The sequence below is a fragment of the Osmerus eperlanus genome, chromosome 5 (assembly GCF_963692335.1).
Source record: "Osmerus eperlanus chromosome 5, fOsmEpe2.1, whole genome shotgun sequence".
Lineage (NCBI taxonomy): Eukaryota > Metazoa > Chordata > Actinopteri > Osmeriformes > Osmeridae > Osmerus > Osmerus eperlanus.
In genome coordinates, this window is record NC_085022.1 from 12,403,050 (window position 1) to 12,425,261 (window position 22,212).

General features: G+C 45.0%; 1 protein-coding gene across 1 annotated transcript in view; it reads right to left on the reverse strand.

Annotated features, from left to right (window-relative positions):
* Positions 1-532: 532 nt before the first annotated feature.
* mctp2a (multiple C2 domains, transmembrane 2a) overlaps positions 533-22,212 on the reverse strand; it is a 37,789-nt gene continuing 16,109 nt past the window's right edge. Inside the window, exons 19-24 of the mRNA XM_062461656.1 lie at positions 12,988-13,107; positions 11,926-11,967; positions 7,006-7,115; positions 6,792-6,901; positions 5,462-5,559; positions 533-3,133 (exon numbers count right to left, since the gene is read on the reverse strand). Of these exons, the coding sequence (XP_062317640.1) occupies positions 3,074-3,133; positions 5,462-5,559; positions 6,792-6,901; positions 7,006-7,115; positions 11,926-11,967; positions 12,988-13,107 (540 nt within the window). The 3' untranslated portion in view covers positions 533-3,073. The remainder of the gene's footprint in view (positions 3,134-5,461; positions 5,560-6,791; positions 6,902-7,005; positions 7,116-11,925; positions 11,968-12,987; positions 13,108-22,212) is intronic.

Consider the following 22,212-nt stretch of genomic DNA (forward strand, 5'->3'; position numbering starts at 1 on the left):
ACAAATGTTAAAATACTTCCTGATTGAGGAACATTTCCCATAAAGATTATGCTGGTCTAAGAACTGATGGGAGTTGAAAATATTCTCTCTATGTTAGAGTAAGACGTGGTGTGCATTTCTGTGTGTGTTGTGTGGTCGGGTGTGCATGCGCATGTGTGTGTACTAACCATTAGGCTGGGGAGGTGTTTTTAATGGAAATCTGAAGCGCTAAGTGCTGAGGATGGAGTGAGTGCTCTCTAGGAGAGATGATCTCTCTCTCTCTCTCTCTCGCTCTCTCTGTTCCTCTCATCTGGACGCTGTCATTGTGAGAAAGCAACAAAGCGCTGCATTAGCCACCGTGCTGCAGCCACACAGCTTTGATGTGGGCTCTGTAACCAAGGCACAGCGGTGGCCAGTGTCTGAGCCCAGTTCCAATGGCTGTTGTGTAATCAGATGTGTTTACTGTGTATTCAAGGAGAGAAGTGGCGTAAGCCATCCCCACTACAGACTGATGATGAACAAAACACTCCTAAACAACAACCCAACTCTTAGAGATGGTAAATGCTTTTTATTTATTTGAGATTTCATTCACAAATTCACAACAGGGACTGTAAGATAAACTAGAGAGGGTACAATTTCTGGGGAAATTGTAGGGTGTGCTTGCTTGCGTCGGTTGCACAGGGGTCCGTTTTTTAATGACATTTTTACAACTGATATTTCTGTATATTTTATCTAAAAATGCATAGGGCCTACTTATTATTTATAAAGATTACATAGATTTAAAAGCATCTTTTTTTTGCTGCTCATTTACAACTAAAAATACGAGTTAAGTGTAGAATGAAATATGATGTCTTCTCATTTCCCCTGCAAGAGGCAGCCTCATAGCTGAATCAACGAATACATTTGGCAGACCGGTGTAAAAATTGACCTAATCTCTATGACTTAAACGTCCTTTTAAGTTTTCCCTTCTCATGATATTTTCAGGCATTTAGCCTACTCATATTGCATTCATTCATGAATAAAGAACCCCCTTTGAAGATTATTCTACGACGTTACCGGCAGTAGAAGATGGAATCGCGATTCAAACATTACCATCTGCTAACTGAAAAAATGCCCTCAAAAACGTAAATAAGCTTGACATTTATTTAGTGGAAAATCGCTCATTCATAAAAAGCTCACTGGTAGCGATCATTGTCAGTAACAACGCAAAATGCGATATAGCCCTGTGTGGAGAAGCTGCCCCGGTAAATTATACTACGGTACAGTACTAGACTACTGTGTTCGTCTTGGTAGCGATTGCGTTGGTTGAATTCGATTTAACGTTCCGTTGTAAGGTTTAGGCTGAAATTAATTATTTTCATGAACAGATTGACAAAGTTTAGGCTGTGGCAATGAAGTTCAGGTTAGTGGTCAGAGACTTTTGATTTAAGTAAGGGGAGTGCCGAACATGTTCTGTCGCCGTTTGATTTCCTAAACAGCTGTGTACTGTAGATGTTTTTGTAGTGTGTCTCGCTAGGCTACAGCGTTGCAGTGAGCAACACTGGTTTGAAACCACAGGTAATGGTAATTTCACCAACAAATCGTTTACTAATGTCAGAATAAATCCTACAACGAAAATATATATGTGAGGAATGTTTATTTTAACGATTGAAAACAGATAACGCTACATCATAGACTACTGTAGTATGTGTTGCCCGGGCAACACAGGCTAATGTCATGATGCTAATACGTCAGTGAAATAGTAGACTACTGTTTCCGAAAGTAGATGTACTTCCTTAATAATATCAGCTTATACTGTACATTACACATCACAATTGTGTGTCATATCACAAAGTAATAAATAGTTATCACCCTGGCCTCTTTGCTTGTGGCGTTTCTGCAGCTGCCTTCCAGTAAAGCTATAGTTAGCCTAGCTATCTCCCAAGTTAACAGATGCGAAACGAATGTTCTGCCAAAGGTAGTCACGCGTGTTTTCGTGACGTTAGTGACGTAGTGACGTTAGTAACGCCAGTGACTGTGGCTAGCAAATTAGCCACCGTTAGCTTCACTTTTCGCCACAAAAACGTAATTTCCACTTAAACCATACAACGGAACGTAAATTCCAATAGAAGCAACTCAATCGCTACCAAGACGAAACTTTTGACACCTACGTTGTCTATGTAGGCCAAATATTGACTGAGTTTTAGGGGGGCAAAAAGAAATAAAAAAAATAATAATAATAATATATATGTGAGAGAACAAAGGTTGTGCTCTCGCCGAAGGCTTGAGCACACCCAATAAATGGACTGTATAGTAATTTGACAATATTTTTTGCGGGATAAAAAAAAGCAATACATTTAAATTACATAATATATTCATAATCTGCCGATGGCACGGCCACTAGAAAAATAAGTATGTTATACAGTAATGTGAATGTGAGGACATGTCAACATAAACTTCTGGGATCAACGAAATTTACATTAATAAAATAAAGATTATCAAAGCACAATATATATTCCTGGTAGTGCAGCATCAATTGCTATTCATTATTGTGTGTTTGGTAAAATGTTAGAACAGAGTAAATATTGGATTTGTCATGCATGATTCAAGTTAGAAAAGCAAGAACTGCAACCTGGTTTGTTCTCAGTTTAAAATCGATTTTTCAAGTTTTTCATTGTTATGTGTTAAAGCATTATTGAAACGTAAACGAGAGCACTGTATATTTCCTAATTAAGTACAGCTCCTGTCGTTCTCCTCAGCATTGTGCTGGTGGAAGCAGGATGAGTCTGATAGTGCCCTGATTTCTCCAGCCCTGCATCTGTGAATGACAGCTCCAGGTGCTGCCCTCCTAGCCTGAACGGTGCAATGCCCTTGTCAGGGGATGGTGGTGGTGGGGGGGTGGTGGACACACAAGCGAAAGAGCGTCTGGCTGCACCCCAGCAGCAGGGGGCAGGGGTATGGAGGGTGCCGGGGGGAGGGGGTTGGGGGGCGGGTGGTACCAGGGGGGAGAAGTGGGTCGCGGGTTCTGCTGTCACCGGGGCGTCGTTGTCGGGGCCGTACCAGGCCGGGCCGTTTTCAAAAGAGGACGGCCTTTCATCTGGCATGTCAGCTGGGCTTACTTTCTCTTCTTTGGCGGGCCCTGGACGCCAGGAGATCGCAGCTCGCTGTACTGCACCTGTAAAAACAAACAGGGGTTTGGTCGGAGGCAGGTAATCTGAGCTCAGTGGAGCGCACGGTAATGGCTCCCCTGAGAAGAGCTGGTGCAGGGGAAAGCCGGGCGGCCCAGCCTGTAATGAATCATTTTTTAAACACAGGAGCAGAGGGGATTAATCACCGAGAGGAAGGATTTGAGAAGTCAAGGGTTCCGTACCAGCGACGCCCCCCTCTACCCCTCCCCCCCCCCATCCTCCACCACAATCACAATATTAGAAGCAGACATCAACTGGTGAGACGACCTGCCAGTGATGGAGTTGAGAACTGCATAATCGCTCAACGCAAGATGTGTCCTTGGTAAGGAAGTGTGTTTTCACGACACTAAGAATAGTCTCGGCTGATGCTCCTGATGAGCTGGAAAAGCAACCAGCATGTTCACTTCAACATGGGACCTCCAAGTTCACTTTGATTTAATCAGAGAGACGTAAAACGGTGACATTTGAACTTGCAACCCGGTTTCCTTTCTGTGATGTTTGCAGAGTTTCAAGACTCAAGATCAAAGATCGGTTTCAAGTCTCACTGTCTCCCTCCTCACAGATTCCTTCCTGTCAAAACATATTTGTTTGATAAATCTATTTTGAATAGTAAGAATGTGCAATAGCAAATATAGAACATAAAGTAACTTACATAGGTTCCAGTACAGTGTGTGCTATGCTGTGCCCATTATAACATGGATGGCCTTTTAATGGTTCATCATTTGAAATCAATTATAAGTCAAATACAAATATGACTTGATTACAACCATATTGGGAAACAGATTGATTGTGACAGAGAAAAAGAAAAAAAAAGATTTGAAGAACTTAAATGAATGCAACATAAGTTGCTTGGGAAGCATTTTTGTTTTGCTTCAACAATAACTGCCTGTGTAGAATAAAGGTACAGGCGTTATGCTAATCACTGGGCCCTGGTGATTAGAATAGGAGATGGAATGAAGGAACAAAGTGTCTGCCGTCTGCATCAGAACATGAAACTGTCCTCAGAACTGACAGATGCTTCTTATTTAAGGACAGACACGCTGCTGTCAGAAGTCCTGGTTTGAGGGGCTCTTTGTAGATTTGTACAGGCACTAATTGGCAAGTAATTTCGGCAGCACACAGGAGTTCTTCCTTGCCTCTTTGCCTCTATGGTTCATTTGTGTCCACACACCTAATCTCGGGACTGGAGTTCAAAGGTAACAAAATGTAGCTTTTGTCTGCTGCTCATTTTGGGGGAAGGGGGGATGACGCTCTTCAATGTTTTTTGTTGTTATTTTTTTACTGAGTGTCAAGTCATTGTAGTGATGAGTCAACATGCATGTTTTGCTTTGTTTTGTTGATGTTTGTACTTATTACTAAGGATCTTTCTCCCTAAAACTATGGGAGAAAGTCCTGTCTCTGCAGATTTAAGTGAGTCATTTTCAAAGCCGTAGCAACGCTCCCCCTCTGGGGAGCAGACATGTAAAGGCCGGTGAATCAAAATGTATTCACCATCTTGTTTTGCCAAGTCACTCAGCCAAATCGCAGACATCCACACAGGCCTTCCTCCAACAACATCACAGAGAATTTGGCAATTGCTCTCAGAGACAGGACATCAAGGGCTGAGCAGAGAGAAGGGGCTGGGGGGGTTAGAGTTTCTTTCCAGATCCAGACAGTCACGTATCCTGGCTGAACGCTGTCTGTCGAGTACCTGGGAGAGGAAGGCTCTGTGTGGGGCTCCGCTTCCTGCCCACGCACGGGTCGTGGTGAGAGAACAGAGAGCGGATGAACACCCAGCGTCACTTACAACACTCTGGCAGCTCCTCTCCGCCCTGTGATGTAACCGCAAATGACATATCAGCCATGGCTAATATATGATCACATATGGCACCCAGCGGGACGGCGGGGGCTCACGACTACATTAATTGACTCCCCCGCCCTGATGTGAGGGGGGCCACGTCAGAGCCTCTCAGCTGACACAGAGCTTAGCACACCAGCCGGGGTTGCAGGGGCCCGCAACCGGCCCCTGGCCAATCACGAGCCTCTGTGTCACAGCGCTGTATCAGAGGCAGACAAAACTGCTAATCACGGACATGGCTGGAGCGATATGGCGGAGGACAGATCAGAGTCGACCCCATCCAGGCATCGGGGCCACCGCATCAATCCACACAGAGAAATAATTGGACTAGAGGTGCCTTAAAGGCGTGAGTCCATTAATAATCAAACAAAGGAAGAGGATATGTTTTCGCAACACTTGGGAATTCTGTTGGAGCAAATAATGCAGATATCTATTGGGAATTCCCTCCCTCTATCTGTATGTAAAATTGGACCCTTACCATTTGAACATCTGAAGGCACCCTCTTGAGGAAATCCAGTATTTCATTATTGTCAATGGCATAGGGGCTGCGCAGCTTCTTGGTAAATTTGTTAACGCCTGTGAAAACGAGAATGCATTAATAAATAAAGGTGTCATCCTGACTGCAATGTTTTTCCATGGAGGAAAAAAGAGTCCCGCTAGCCGTTATCGCGGTGCGTTCACCGGTGTGTGTGTGAAATTGTACCTTGTGATGCTATTTCTATTGATCCCCAACAACAACATTATATCTGAGGCATGTCAATGAGATACGGACAATGAAATGGATAGGTTCGAACCTAAATAGATAAGTCGCTTAATAGAAAGCTGTAATTCAGAAAGCAAGTGCGTGCACACACACACACACACACCCACACAGTTGTGTGGGTTTACTGACGCACACAGGTTTGTGTCTACAGCCAAAGGCAAGCCAGGTCCTTTGCAGTGTTGTACTTATAACACCAACACTCCAAGCTACTCCCAACACCCCCTATCCCAGGATGAAAGGAGTCACTCTTCCAGCAGAAATGGTCTATTTTATTCATTCTAATCTTCGCCATTACTGATGATTCTGGTACACATATGTTTCCTCCTCATGTGCTTCTGTACCAGAGAGAAATACACATTCGGCTGAGCTTGGTCTGTAATGGGACCGTTCTATTCACAGCTTGCAACAGCAATTTACCTCAACGTGCAGACAAAGAACCTCAGGACGTAAATATGTACAACAACTTGAAACGTTTGCCTTGCAACCATCGAGATGGGGGTTAACTGGGAAGGCTGGAGAGGGTTTCGGAGAGTGTGCTTTTGTTTGATATCATCTTTTATTATCGATTAGTGTTGGAGGCAGCGTGGAGCTGCCGTGGTTGTGGGATAACAGCTGGAGGAGGACAGGCTGTTCAGGGCCAGCGTCTTCCTCTGACCGCTGAGACAACCGTCTACCTCCAAATGACTACAGCAGATAATGAGAGGCTCCTGGTGGAGACTGCCCAAGGACATCATGTATTATATACCACATGATGTTCTCCCTCTGCTTTGTTTCCAAACACACACACACACCCGGAGCCTGGCTGCTAACGGCCTCGCTTGCAGCCCACACTGAGCAAAGCAGACTGTGCCTCTGCAGTTGTCTGATCTCTGGGCATCTGCAGAGGTGTGGGGATGGCTGAATGCTTCCATGACTTGAGAACAGGCGGAGCTGCATTCACACAGGGTTAAATATACAAACTATGAACCATATGCTTTCGTTGTTCCGGTAACAACGGAGTAGAACTTTCAAATAAGAACGTCAAGGGATTCTGGATGTTGCTTACCCCATATCAACACGATGTAGCGCAGTGGGATGTAGTATAACGCTGTCGTTGCCACAAAGAGAACCAGACAGGCAAGACAGGACAGGAAGGGTACAGACCAGTTGAAAGTGCTGTGAAAGAAATATTGCAGCAAAATAAATGATCATGAACATTCAGCACTGAGGCAAGATGCAGCTGCCAGAGGGATGGGCAAAGCCTGAAATGCTTAACTTACTTCTTGATTCTTTCTCCCACGCTCGCAATTTCGTCTAAAATGTTTTGGACAGTGATGACTATCTCCTGCACCATATGGATTTTTTCCATCAAACCTTTTTTCCCGGATTCCTAAAAATACACAGAGAGCCCTGATGAAGAACTGTACACATTGGGTAAAAAGCAGACAGTAAACCAGTTTATCTTGTCTGTGCTATCATGAGTAATTCATCTATTGAATAGCCTATAATGAGCAAACTCTATTTCTCTTCAGACGATGCTTTTGAAAATGAGATAGATTCACTGTTGAAAAGCTGTTATGTAGATGGCTGCAAGATTTCTGCCTTTGTCCGCTATACACAATGGCAGTGTTACACACGCACAGCACAATCAAAGATCCACTAGAGGATGAAAAATAGACAAAAATGGCCATCAGCAATCAGGCAGCTGAGACGACCCAGACAGTGAGTGCAGGAGGTTCACAACTTATAAGACTTCAAATTCGCTGGTTTTCACAGGGCGGGTTTGGGCTTGTTCATGCAATCCTATCTCCCCCACCTCCCACCCTGTCCTCACACCTCTGGGGCGTGTCTCTATGTGAGCTCTGCCACCCCTGAACACTGGCTGGAATCACTGGCTACAGTACATTCTCACTTACATGTGGCTCTTGTCACATGTGAATGAGCTTCCCTGCTATAGCCAACACACCGCACAATACAATACCGTAGCCTTCATTTTGAAAATGATGCAAACGCATAATGGTTTTACTGGACGTGATACCGTACACCTCTCGTGGTACTGCAGATAGACCTGGCTTAGCGAGAAGTCAATTTCAGGGGGAGAAAAGGGAGTTATTCTCAAGCTTGTCTACAGTTGAAAAAGATCACATCAGCGCAGGTAACGGCACAGAGCAAGCCTTGAAGCCTTGAAGCCTTCCACAGGGAGGGAGAGAGGGCTGGAGGTAACGCGTGTAATGCAAGCTAAGGAGGGCTGAGAAGCCTCACATCAAAAGAAGGAAATAATGACAGGAATGATGACAGAGGACGAGGGAAAAGGGGAGAGCGAGTGCGAGGGGGGGGGAGGGGGGGGGGGGGGGAAGGAGCCGTCTGATGGACTCTAACACTATGCGGATGTCTGTGTTTGTGTTAAAAGCCAGTCGCAGTCCCCGGCTCACTGACAGCGTCCAGACAGAATGCCTTCATCAGAGCCTGGTGAGGCAGCCCCTGGGAAAAAACAGTTGTCCGCCTGCATAGAGACTCCCTACTGTCAGTCCCCAGCCTCCTCCACGACAGCGAGGTGCAGGAAGAGAGCCATTCCCACACCACGAGAGCCTCTCCACCCAGCTCTGCTCTGGAGGCACAGACAGGATGTTCGTTCTTGTCCAAAAAAGGAGAAAACATCTTGAAAATGCCCTCTTAGAGAGATCCACAAAGGGATTATCTCATCTCATCCCCCCCCCTGTCATGGAAAAAAGGGCGCTACCCTTTTGCATCATTTTAGCAGACATCACTTTCCTACATATCACTGCATTAGGGGCAAAAGGGACCTTCAACCTCTGTCTAATGTGCATGCAGATCCTTTACTTCACATTAGGTGTTAATTGAGCTCTTTCTCCTGAGCTCTCATTGAGAGCAGGGGAAACTGTGTGCGCCCGCTAAAAGCCATTAAGATCCATGTCTGTGCGCTCCTGATGGACTGAAAGAGCTGTGCGTGGGGAAATGATAGCTGGCTGGATATGGAGCCTCATCAGTTAGGCTCAGATTCCCTTTCATATCCCTATCTAAACTTGTTTAGGCCCCCTCTTACACAAATTAGAATTTAAATCTAATAAGAGATAGGAACTGTTATTTAACTGCAACAGATACACGCGCGAGGTAAATTTAGCTAGCCCAGCCAGGGGAAAAAAGGGGAGAAACGAAAACACTGCGCCGCTTTTATTTGAAGGGGGAGAATGACCAAAAGATATAGGCCTTCTCTAAAGTATGCATCAACAAGCTCTCATGATTATCGTCATTCATCTCCCTTAAGACCCTTGAAGTCCTCCATCTCCTTAGTGACGAGAATTGGAAGTCCTCCCTGCATTACTCATTTGATGATATTCTATTTATCTTTGTTCATTTCCCTTTTCAGTCCTGTACAAAACGGCTCAGGGCTCCTAGAAAACAAAAATAAATAAAACAGCTCCCTCTGAAGTGAAAAAGGATGGGTAGCCAAGGGATGGGCTACATGAATTCTAAATGTCTACTGATTAGAAAACCTGTGTCAAATCATATTCTCATTTCAGATAAAATTGTAAAAGCTACCATTTAAGGCAGTGTAATGAAGAAGAGATTTGATCTCCTGCACAAAGGTAAATAGGAAATGTACTCTCACAGGCATGGCGGGCATTATCAGAAGCTGGAAAAAGCTCATTTAACATTGCTTTCATTTGAATAAAAGGAACCAGATTTGAATATGCATTCAAACATGACTGAATATTTCCTAGTGACTTATTTCACAAAGGGGAGAAATGCGCATCTTAATGAAAGACACCTGTTCTGGCATCGATTCTCGCAACTAAAATGGGGCAGCAGACAAATGGATGCACAAAACAAAAGTGCTGCCTCCACCGCAGTCTCCGTCTGTGTTAGAGGGTGCATTATGCAGCGCCTCCCACGGTAAACAACACGGAGACATGGGCAGTCTGTCTGACTGCTGTGTTGAAGGTGACCCAGAGGTGAGTATGGTCTGAGGGGTGAGAGAAAGTGACCCTCCAGCACAATCTGACACCCCCTTCCACCCCTCCCCTCGCTAGTTCCCCTTCAGACCCCCCTCCCCCTCCAGCCCCTCCAGTCCCCTGGGCAGGACCTGAGGAGTGCTGCTCCCCCAGACTAGCCAGCCAGCCAGCTAGCCGGGGGATGTGGCAGGGTTGTTTCATCTCCCCTGCTCATTTGTGATGGAGATCTATGTGGTTGTTTTGCTTCTCCGTTTCTCTATTTTATGATTAAATATTGTATATCTGCACCATTGATACCTAAGGCCAAAGGGAAGTCACTTTGCCCACAGATCATTTGTAAGCTGTCTCTTTCCCTGAGGACAGATTTGTTCAGCGAGAGAGGATCTGTTCTGTATTATCCCTGCTGTAACAGAGCCTTGCCTTTCGTCTCTCTTTAACGTCATGCCTCACATTCCAAGTTCTCCAGCGGAGGTTTACATTTTCCCTTCCTCCAGGGGAAAACAGGAATGGGGAAAAAAAAAACATATTTGAGTGGTAATCATAACCTTCTCAGAGGGACTAGCCTTTATTCACATCCTAACCAAAGGATTATGGGGAAAAAACTGTGCTTTTGAAGTCATAATATTTTAACACTGATCACTTTTTAACCCCAAATATTTCCAAAGAAGCTTTGATATGAAGTGTAAAGCTACACGGCTTGATCTGCGGCATGATATCACATTTAAGTGACGGCGAAACCATAACAAGACTTTCAGAAAAGCCACTTTAAATTAAAGCTGACAGCTTAAAACAAACATGGGTGACTGCTTAATTAGTAAATGAAAGGAGATATTTAATTTCCACATAGTGTGAATGGGCTTACGAGGCTCACGGTAAAGCTTTCACTAGCGACTTCAAGGTCCAGAAACGGAGTTCTGCAACCCAAAGACATGCATTTAACATTCTTTTTTCTTTTCTTTTTTACCGCCGTTTGAAAATGGTACAGCTTTCGTCTAACTATCATAAAAAGCAAGGAACTAAAAGCCAACATTATGAAGCTTGAGAGCTTGTAGCATAGAAACCATTGTGTAAACATAGGAATTAAGACCTGTGAAGTAGTGACATTATGTAAACTTCCTGCATAAAAATAACTCGCCATTTACAAATACTCATACAACATAGCCTCCATCCAGTTTGTTTTCCCTCCCAAGATATCAATGCTAACCCAGTGCAGTTTAGCGTGTATGCACACATATCATAAGAGCTTCATACATGAATTAGCCTGAGCTTTCAGAGGGGATTCAGTTGATGGAGCCAGCGTTTGAAACGCAGGATGTTCTCCTCCATAGGTGAAGGTAGCCCTAGGTCATCACAACAGAATATATTGAGCACATTATGGATATGAATCCGGGGTCTAGTCACACAGCAGTAGGGGGTCATAGCTGGGAGGCTTTGCAGCAGTCCCACTCTTCCTCACTTCCCCACCATAAAGCAATAACCCACAGAGCCCGTTAACACTGCTCTGTCTACCGGTGGGACACACTTCTAAGTAAATATAGGATATAGGCCTACACTCTGGGGATCCACAGTTTTTAGGGAGAGTTATCATAATAGCTACAGTATTTTGATATCAGTTACTCTTCAGGAGAATCACATTGAGATGAAAGATGACTTACATAAAGTCATTATTATTTCCTGAGAAGGGAGCGCATAAGTGAGTGATCGTTTTCAGAGTGGGATCCTAATATTCTCCTCTCTACGGCTGTACTATTGCACTTAGCTTGATTTGTTATTGTAGCCAAAGGTCATTCTTGTAGTTACCATCCCGTTTAGAAAAGTCTGGTGAAAAATCTTCACTGGCTGCTAATATTCCCAATGGCTGGCAAACTTCAATTAATGATGCAGTTTAACGTTGATTTATAGAGTTTCAAAAGGCTGGGACACTGCAGCAGAGCACATTAGCAGAGAGAGATACTGAATCCCCAGGGGAACAGAATAAAGAGCATGCGGGAGATGTGTTTGTTCACATGGTGTTACTGTTTCACACACTAGATAGTGTCCTAATTTGGAATGCATGAAATGCTGTTCTATTCTTAGGTAAAAAAAAAAAGAAAAGAAAGGGAAAAAAGGCTTCTGAGAATTTATTTTCCATCTAACTTTAGAAGAGTCTCAACCGGATATTGTAAATCTGCCATAGCAAAACACATTGTTATTTTAGACCGTTTAGAAGAAAAGAAAATAAGCTACCTTCTCATCTTCCTCCTCTTCGTCGGCCATGGTCATGTTCACCTAGAGGAGAGAAAGGAGAGAGGGTGTAGCAAAAGGGACAGGGGCACATGGGCACTGGAGCATTTTTAACAAACACCTTGTAATGAAATTCTCCACTAGTACATACACCCCTATTGGGAGAGGCCTGTTTCCATAGAGACTGCATCACAGGGGTGACCTCACACAAAAGAAGAGGTGACCGAAGGCCCTCCTCACAAGAGCACTGTCACAGCAAAGCAATCTCATTTCTGCACAACATAAACACACAGACCAACAGAAAGAGGAAAGAAGAAGAAGGGGAAAAAAAGAGCCCCACATTTAATTTGGATGCTGTTTCCTAGATCACTTTACATCAACTCATCCCTGACCCCGTAGAGCTGCTCACTGTGACATTGCCTGGGAACAGAGGCTGTGTTAGTGCTTGGCCAGAGAGTCACACAGAGGTTGACAGAGGCTCTACGCTGGATATGAGGGTGAACCCTGGCTTTAACATTGCCCAGGGACGCCATCACCGCCAGGAGCCACAAACACAATGAGGGGGCCGGGGCTGTGGCTCCGGGGAGGGGATGCGAGCAGGCCGACGCCTGGCCGTCAAGATGGCTTTACAACGCAGTGAGATTGGAGGGCAGTGAGAAGTGTGAACAGCATTAACCTTTACAGACACGGGAAGGGGGGAAGACTTGATTTCCATAACCACGGAGAGAGGTGAGAGAGCCGTACCATCCTGAGAATGGACTCCACACCCTCTGTTTACAACAGCGGCTGTGAATGGTACGCTGTGTGCTGCATTGACACTGCATTGTTAGATGCTTCAAAAAATTAATAAGACTAGGATAAAAAAAGAACACATATTGATTCGATATTGTTGTGAGGGTCATGCAGTATGCCGTAGTCTCGTATGTGTAGTGTATTGTATTACAGAAATGCACATGCCAGGCAGGCATGTGGAGTTAGCAGTGTGTCTGTGACACGTACAGTATATGTAAGGTATGGGGGACGTGTGTATGGGGAGAAAGGTGTCGTGTGGATGACAACACTTACCAGGTCCTGGTTGGAGCTGATCCTGCCCAGTGTGATCTGGACATAGTTCCAGCCAACGAGCAGGAGAAGGAAGAGGGGCAGCATGAAGAGCTCCCAGTGCCACACGGTCAGCACAAACATCTGAAAGACAGCACAGAACATGAGCAGACGCGTGGCAAGGCCCCATACTGGCACAGGGTGGCACAGCCCCGAACAACCAGACATGTTCCACCGACCTCTTCGACCACGGACCCGAACCGTGCCCAGACGTAACGGGAAAAACCACCCTACTACGGAAATCCCAGCATGCCTCTCGACCAAAACAAGCCATAATGTTTTTTGCTGGCACCCGAGCCCCTATGGCACTGCGCAGCAGACTGCAAAGACACGCCACTCTGCATGCCGTGGCCACACGGATTTAGTGGTGGGGAAGTGACAGACATTCAGGGACAACTTTTAATATCCCCCAAATCCTATTTATTTACACCGATAACTCAGCGCTGGCAATATGCCTTTGAGCAGAACAGGACGTACGACAGGGATAGTCACGGCGTCCTGTCTCCTTACGAGCACATCAAATCCTCATAGACTTGGAGGCATCCAGGCTGTCTGACTGTGACTAGGCACATATGGCGACTGGAAGAGCCTTTGCAACGTTTACCCCCTCCACGGCGCCGATACTGAGAAAAGCCAAGACCCCTGGTAGAAATAAGATGGATCACACTGGATGAGTAATCCCTCATAATTCTGTAAAGGAGCGGCGCTAAGCACGCAGCACAACACCCACTGCACTTCACAGCAGAGCACTAATTGGACGGCAGCATTTAAACCCATTTAGTGACAGCCTAATGAGTCTGTCTCAAACCGAAATTGTCAGAGATGTGCGAGGAGGATCACACAAGCAGGCTGACAGGCCCGGAAAAAAAAAGGAGTCCCACAAAGTTGAATCTTTTAAATCTATTATGATATAATTATGTGAATGGCACTTACACACTGTACTCATTCCACACACATTTAAAACACAAATTCCCATCATGCATATTTAGTGTTGTTCCTCTAATTAAATGTGTGTAATTAATTTTTCTCCCTAAAATCCTTCAAAGGACTCAAAACACCTCTCTCGTGTTCAATTTCAAAAGCACTTGAAAAAAAATCATTCAAACACAAAATACCTTTCTTCACCTAACCTGTACCCTGTGGAAAGACACCGCTTGCCCAGTTGCAGCTACAACAGCATACCGTGCGGTCTCAGCCCTCAGTCAAACCTGCTGGAGGCTACTTATAGTAAAAACAATATGTTAGACATGGGCCTGAGACAAGATGTGAAGTGGTGGGGCCTTCGGGCCTCCTTTGTTGCCCTGTAAACAGCAGACTGGCCCTGTCAAACCAGCCAGCATCCAGCCCTCTTGCTTAGGGCTCGGTCTACCTAGTGCCTGACACGCCACGCTTGGGTTCAAACAGCCACGAGGGAAACATGAACCATGTGTAATGCACACAACACCCCAGTGCTCTCGCAACCCAGGGCTTCAACCCATCCTAGGTTACCCAGGCTCAATAACATCGGGGGAAACAGAGAGTTGTAAAGGAGCACAGTGGAACGACCGAGATGTGAAGTGATAATATTAACAATATGTTACCGTTATTTCTACATAACGACTCATTTGAATAATGCAGCCACTTACTAAAGCTGGTGGGGGAAATCAAAGGTAAACAATGAATATGCATGATGCGAGAGGTAGCTGCACCGTTTCGCCTCTCGGTTATGAATAACCTACGTCATATGTTGTCACCTCCATTCCCAGGAGACTATTCTACAGCAACGCTCTTTTCACCCCTGAGGAATTCAGCAGGCTGGCGGACAGGTAGCCTGTCATATCCAGAGCATTCTTTGGAAAAAAAGAGGAAAAGAGAGGAGGAGGAAAGGAATGTGCCTGGAAACTGACATGAGCCCAGCAGGAATGTTCAACCTCTTGCCCTCCCTGCAAAAGCTGCTACATTAACCACTAAAGTCTAATTGCCTGGTCTCTGTCTTCCTGTGCAAGTCAACAGAGGGAGCCAATTCATTTCCTCCCAGGGAGTCGGCACTGAGAATCTGTCACAGGTATTCATAATCGCCCACTAATGCAAATTTTTGCTTGCCGCACACTGGCTTGGTGGACAAGATAAAAGCCTACAGAAATACAATGCCTTGTGTCTAAACTGAGCGCCTAAATGAGGGTCTAAACCAAAACTGTCAGAAATATCTCCTCAATTCCTCCCTCACAGCGTCTCAGCCTGTGTGTGTAGGATTTTTACATGGCCTTTTTTTCTTTCTCAACACTAATAAAAACCTTCCTATGAACATCTGGGAAAGCTTCTCCGGTTCCTTCACTCAGGAGCACAGACTGTGACTGGCCCGTCAGATATCCCTCATTAATGAGCTGAGGCAGAGCTATACCTTTCCCTTGTCTGCTCACATTCTCCGTGGCTTCTGTGAAATGTAGACGGAACTAATTCCGCGCTAAGTGGTTTATGTTTTATTAGCAGGGAGCTGAGTGATTAAAGTCTGCCACGGACAAAGTGCAACCTGTCAGGCTTAAGTGTAAATTTATATTGAAAATAATCCACCTTTTAATTGCCCTCAAAGTTGGGCCCTATTTCAGTCTTGAGAGCCAAGTTGCTTTTATTTATTTTATTCATCCCTCAACAAATTACACACCGTATGACAACAGGAACCTCAAAGCTCCAAAACACTACAACGCTAATACGTTACATGGGTGGTAAAACAGTCATTTATTTCACCAGAAGAACGTAAAGCAACACACAGAAAAGCAGGGGACCTAATAATTAATGATCTACCTGAGCGTCTAGGTTTACACACAGCAGAATTGGGTAATGAACGACTCGTAATTGAACAAGTGTTGGTATGTACTGTAAGTCTGGGAGGAGTGCCTCTAATGTAGGAAACCTCCCTTGACAAACACCATTTAGCTGAAAAATGCCTGCGTGATTATGCACGGGGTGTCGAGGAGGAGGAGGGAGGGGAAAAAAAGAATGAATTAATAAAACTATTAGTGTGTGGTGGAGTAGGTGATGGAGATGCACTCTCCTTAGCCACCTGTAAACGCCTGGAGAAGGGCCGACCTCGGGCAGAGCCACTCTGCCAGCAGGGTTAAGAACAGGCTGACAGATTTGTTTTATAGTGCCATTAATATGATTCCACTAAATGCATTCTGCGCCTTCTCATGCAGATCCCCTGGCCGGCAGAAACTAGCACCTAATAATAAAGCACTCAGCGATTAAAAGTGTGAATAAAATAACTCTTAAAGCTTAGCAAGCATGGCAGCTATACCACCACCCACTCGCTCCCTGGAGGGGGTGGGGGGAATGCAGTGGGAACAAAAGGACAAAGACACCCTCACCAAGAGTTTCTACCAGGCTGCAAATTGATTAATGGAGGAGGGGGGCGGGGCCTGTCTACCAACCCAGACGACTGAGTGACAGCCTCGACACTCGACGACAAGGCAGCCAACTGCTTCACGAGTGCACCACAATGCACAATGTAAACATTTACTGTACACAAGCCAAACCAGCCACGCTGATTAATGCACTGTCATTTTCACTTCTTGCAGACAAAACATATCAGGAAAAGATGCATGTTATTTTACTGAACATGGTGCCAGAACGTGCTTGTTTTAAATACCATAGAATGCCATATTGAAAATACAGCAATTACGGTATATAAACAATTGCGATTGGTATCCTGTCTGTGTCTATCTGGTGTTTCTGTTCAGTTGCGCTTGGAAAACTAAACAAAGCAAAGAGAGAGCCAGCTAGCATTATGAGGGTCAGTCATGGGGGCTGTGGATGGATGCCAGATAGCATGAGCGTAGCTGAGAGAGTTTAACAAGACTGACTACAGGCTGCTGCAGGGTGTGTGTGCCTGTGTGTGAGTCAGTGAGTGAACGAGTGAGTGTATTTGTACATGCACACATTCACTCACAAAACACGCATGCATGAAGTAAAGAACAAATCGCTACATTTTAAAAGAGGTAGAAAACCTTGAATAATTACTTTTTTTGGGGTGAAATCAAGGCCAGTAGGAGTAATCGGCATTGCTTCCTCAATTAAAATACAAAAAAGGAGATTAATAATGAATCAAAGGCCCCAGTGGCTGTTCAGCTCACACAGGCCTTTTTTTCAGCCAGGCTGGAACAGAGAGTCTGGCTGAGGGCTAATGTTGGGGACCAGAGAGGCAGCCTTGAAAGCAGTTGTAAACGCAGAGCAATGAGACATGTAATTTGTGGTGAGCTCGGGCCAGTGTGAGGACAGGCTTTCAGGGGGTGTCGGAAGCAGAGGAAGCCCAGATAAGATTTCTCTGCAGGGCAGGTAAAGTGTGTGGGCAGCCATGGTGCTCGGAGCGAACTCTGAATAAATATTTCACATACGCTCAGCTCAAGTCTTATCAACTAGGGAGCGAGAGAGAGAGAGAGAGAGAGAGAGAGAGAGAGAGAGAGAGAGAGAGAGAGAGAGAGAGAGAGAGAGAGAGAGAGAGAGCGTTCTACTGAGAGCGATAAAGGGGAAATCTCATCTCCCTCTCGAGCATGCCTGTATCTGCTGTAGCAGCTCTGGTTCTACAAACAATAAACCATTACTTTTCACACTCTGATTGGTTAGAGCCTCATATATATAAGTTCTATATCTATTTATGACTCATTAAAAATATATGGTGGCAAATATTTAGGTTTTATTTATATGCATTTGTAATGTAATAAAATAACTCAAAATAATCTATGATATTTTGGCAAATTAATTTACACAATATAAAAGTTATTAACTGAAATATTTATTTATACAAATAAAATATGTATAAATAAATAAAATATGTATAAATAAATAAAATGTCTAAATAGAATGTTTCCTACTGAAGATATATGGAAGGAAATGCTGAGGTTAGTAATGGTCGCATATTCAACACGGTACAACACTGATAGTGGTTCTTTATCAGGGCTGTGGAAAGGTGGTTGTGCGAGTCACAGTATTAGCATTTGCTCACAGGCCAGCTCTGGCCTATGTTTCCCTGCCTGTCTGACACATGCCAGGGCTGGAGCAGGGGTCTGGAGCAGGGGGCTGGAGCAGGGGGCCGGGGCCGAGCGGTCAGGGGGGGGGGGGGCCTGTGGAGCCTGTCAGTGGTGGCTACTCCGACCCTGCGCTCTAGCACTGGCCATGAGTGTTTAATCCGTGTCGGGAGCGTTAACACTGAGCGACCTCCTGGGTGACAGATCCGCTATGCGAGCCTTTTCCCCTGAGGAGGTGGGGAGGGAGTGGCATGGTGTGGACTCGCTCTCCCTGTCAGCACGGCTCACAGACACGTTAGCGCGGCAGGGCCGGGGCCGAGGCCTGCCCTGGTACAGCCACACACAGGGGCGGCCGGGTCGCACGCTCCGCTGCCTGGGGAGACCTGTCCTCTGTGACTGGGAAGGTGGCGCGTGTGTTAGAGGCAGTCATTATGATACCGCACACACAACAGGGTTAAACACGGAGCACACTTCATCTGGGCTGGAAATAAGCACAGGATGAAGGCGATACGCAGACACAGACAAAGCAGCGCTGCAGTACACTCTCTGGTGCTGGGCAGTTGTTACTCATCTCAACCTTCCCTGCTGGCCACGGACACAATCATTATTATTCTACTTGATCTAGTAAAAAGAACAAAGGAATCAAATAAAAAAAAGAATAAATGAAAAGAAATGGAAAATAAATATATTTTCTCAATATGAAATTGTTTAGCTACAATGTATGTTTTCGCAGCTGATTCTCTAGATGATTAGATGTAGCCAGAGAAAGTCTTATTAATTCTTATGAAAGCAGGATGTGTCTCAAGGTTACAGTGCATCCGGATAGCCCCCAATGCTGTCAACTGACACGCTGTCATTCTCTGCCTACACAGTACTGTAGCAGTACCGACTGTGGCATATCTGAAGACATTGTGGAATTGTTTGCAGATACTGATGTCCTATTGTTTAATAATTAATTGATCCCAGAATATTTTCAAAACACTCACACATACCATCAAGGGCTCTGTCTTTTTCTACTTCGCTATCTCTCTCCCTGCTAAAGTACATTCCCACTGCAGACTCCGTGAGAACTCCCACAGCCATGGAGTTGAAGAGTGTATTCCCCAAGGGACTTCTGTAACCCACTCCTCCAAGGCCACACAAGCCACATACAATCCTCCAACTTTTTTCTTTTTCTGACAAGAGAGAAAACAGATGCAGAGAAGAAACTAGAACAACTTTTCAGATGCACGTACATACTTCTCACTCTTCCTGACACTTGCAAGGGCGAGGCTGCATTGCAGTAAACCTACACAGGTCCAAACATGTCATTTTCAGGGACGGTGTTAACAAGAATAATTATGACGGTGCTGATTATGGCTTTGATCCTGGCCGTGCTGGTATTCTGGTTAATAGCCCCGTCCGTGGCGGCACCTCACAGGTGCTCTCGAGGGACCTCTGGAGCTGGTTCTGACCCTGTCCTGCTCTCATCTGGGGAGACCAGGATTCTATCAGCCCCAAAAAGCACCCGTTGCAGCTGCCAACTGTGTTTACAGCTGCACCGCATCAAACATTCATCAAATGCCATCTTTACAGTCTGTGATGTGAGGCAATCAGCATTTCACAGGCTGTCAAATGATGTCTAAACCGGTTGCTACCTGGCAGTGTCAAAAAGAAAATGGTTCAAATACTCCCAGAAGGTGCACAGGTTTCTTTTTAGTTTGATAGATGAGCTACCTCATATGTTAAAATATTAATTCTACTTAAATACTTAAAGCACTCTAATGACAGCAAAGCTCCAAATCAGCTTTCAAGTGTAAATTATCCTTCTTTTTTCTTTCATTTCTTTTAAATTTTTTACTTTCATCAATTCCATCGAAATTTAAATTGTTCTCAACTTTAAACTTCTAAAACTGATTAATTTGGCTGGCCAATATTTGGTAATTTAACATTTGGTAGAAAATTGTGTTATTTTGGTCCAGTAAGTAGAATGAAGGATTTTACTGAGTTTTTCCCCCAAGAAGGATTCCTGTTGTGAGAAGTACAGTTAATGATCTTGGCCTCTTTCTAATGTTCAGCAGTGCTTTAGCTCCATCTACAGGCCCTGGGCTTGTATGCAAGGAAGGAACTCTGGGTGACCCCTCTGCAGTCTTTACTGATGTATAGCACATTCATCTAGCTCAGTCTTAGTGAAAAGCACATCTAAAAGGCTGTTATTTTATGAAGATGTTAGCTGTCACATTCTCTCTCTCCGAAAAAGGAACAGGCCATTGGCTAACTTTAGAAAAACGCAGATCCTAGGCTCATTACTGTAGCATAAACAAACCAGAGAGAAAAAAATCACATTTCCTTGTTTGTATTTCCGCACAATGATGGAGACGTTCATGCGGCTTTGCCAGAAGTTTGCTTAAATGCGTGAGAAAGATTCTTGTAACATTACCTAATTAGAATACTGCTATTTTAAAACTGACGCCCATGGGTGAGGAATTGACAGCAACTGCTAAAACTTTAGACTGTTCTTGCACAGGCGATTACGCAATCAGCAACCGGTAACCTCCAACACCTGGGAACAATGACAGAGCTGGAGAAGTTTGCTGTCTTCTCAGGCTTCCTCTTTACACAGTCAAACTCCCTGGTAGCGGCAGAATACCTGATGAGCCATCAATCTGGCTTTCTAAACACAGCATGCCCAATTTAAGTGTCTCAGGATACATAGTTCTCTGATTGTCACTCACGAGGGAAAACGTCTGTGTTCGAGAGGCCGCTGAGAAGTTTCTGCTCAACTGTGCTGCGCTGCCAGATATCTCCCCTGTTAACGCTGGCCAGACCAATGATCTCTCATACAAAGTATGAATAAACTTTACTCACACTCTAGCCATTAACTTTATCCTGCCGACACGAGGATCCTAACATCTACAGTATTGTACATACAATGAGAAAAAGCAAATGTATGCTGTGAGGGAGGGGGTGGTATAGGGATGGGGGTCAAAGCATAGCATTTTCCTGTGGGCCAGTTTAATGGCGGGGGATTCCTGGTAAGGCACTACAGTCAAATCCCACAGTCCAAGCTGAGACCACATCAGTGGTAATGCATTAGAGTCTACATACTTTATATGGTGTAAAATGGTAGGAACATTTTCTCTCCTAAATAAATAATGTCTTTTTGTATGTATATTAAAACTGGACCCAGCACCCCTGCAGCAGTTCCTCCCTACCAGTGTGGACTGAGAAGCAATGTGCTGTAGCTCTCTGTAGAAAAGAGCAGATACTACTAGTCTAATTATACACATCTGAGAGGCAAGCAGAGGCCATCTGTCAGTGTCTGAATAAGTTACCTTATTACCAGAGCCTAAAGATATAAATATAGGAGAGGGAGGTTCTTTCATTAAGGCACACACTGGCATGTGGGTGCAGGCGGCTCCAAACACTAAGTTAATTGCGGATGATTAGTTGTTGGAAGAAGTGGCTATGTGTGGCTCTGCTGGGGCTGACCCCTGAGATGGGGAAAGAGAGTGTGTGTGTGTGTACGTGCGTGTGTGTGTGCGTGTTTGGAGGCATGGCGCTGGGCTGGTAATGACTGTCAAGGCCCCTCCGCTGCCCTCTCCTAACAACTCCTGGGGCTCCTGACTGTCATGGCTCTGGCCTTGGTTGAGACTTCTAGCTCTACAGGCCATTACAGGTCATTCCTAGGTAATATTCAGCTGGGATTGTCTCTGGTCTAACTATTCCAGGTTTAATGCTATCTATTTTTCTTGTTTTCTCTCTCTCACTCTCTCTCTGTTGATGTGTTGAGTGGGGTGATTCACTGGAGTTTGGGCATAAAAGACATTGCACTGCAGTTTGCTCATACAACACATTACTGATATTATCAAGCATGAACAAATCCTAGTTTAGCTATGTACGAAATAATGTACAAAAAAAAACTGTTGTCAGAGAGTAAGTTCCATTCCTTCCTCCAGGAACTCTATTTGTGAGCTGCTCTGGAGCAGCAGGTGGAGTGGCAGTGGAAATGAAAGATTAGAGTGTGCCACCACACACTCCCATCGCCTGCGGAGGATCTAATTATAGGTGGGGGCCAGGAGATGGCCCCATCCTGCTGACCTGTCACCTGTCAGCAGACAGCCCTCCTGCTCTCCTCTCCACATCCGTGCCTGCCTGCCTGTCTCTCTACCTGCCTTCCTGTCTACCTACCTACCTGTCTGTCAGTCTG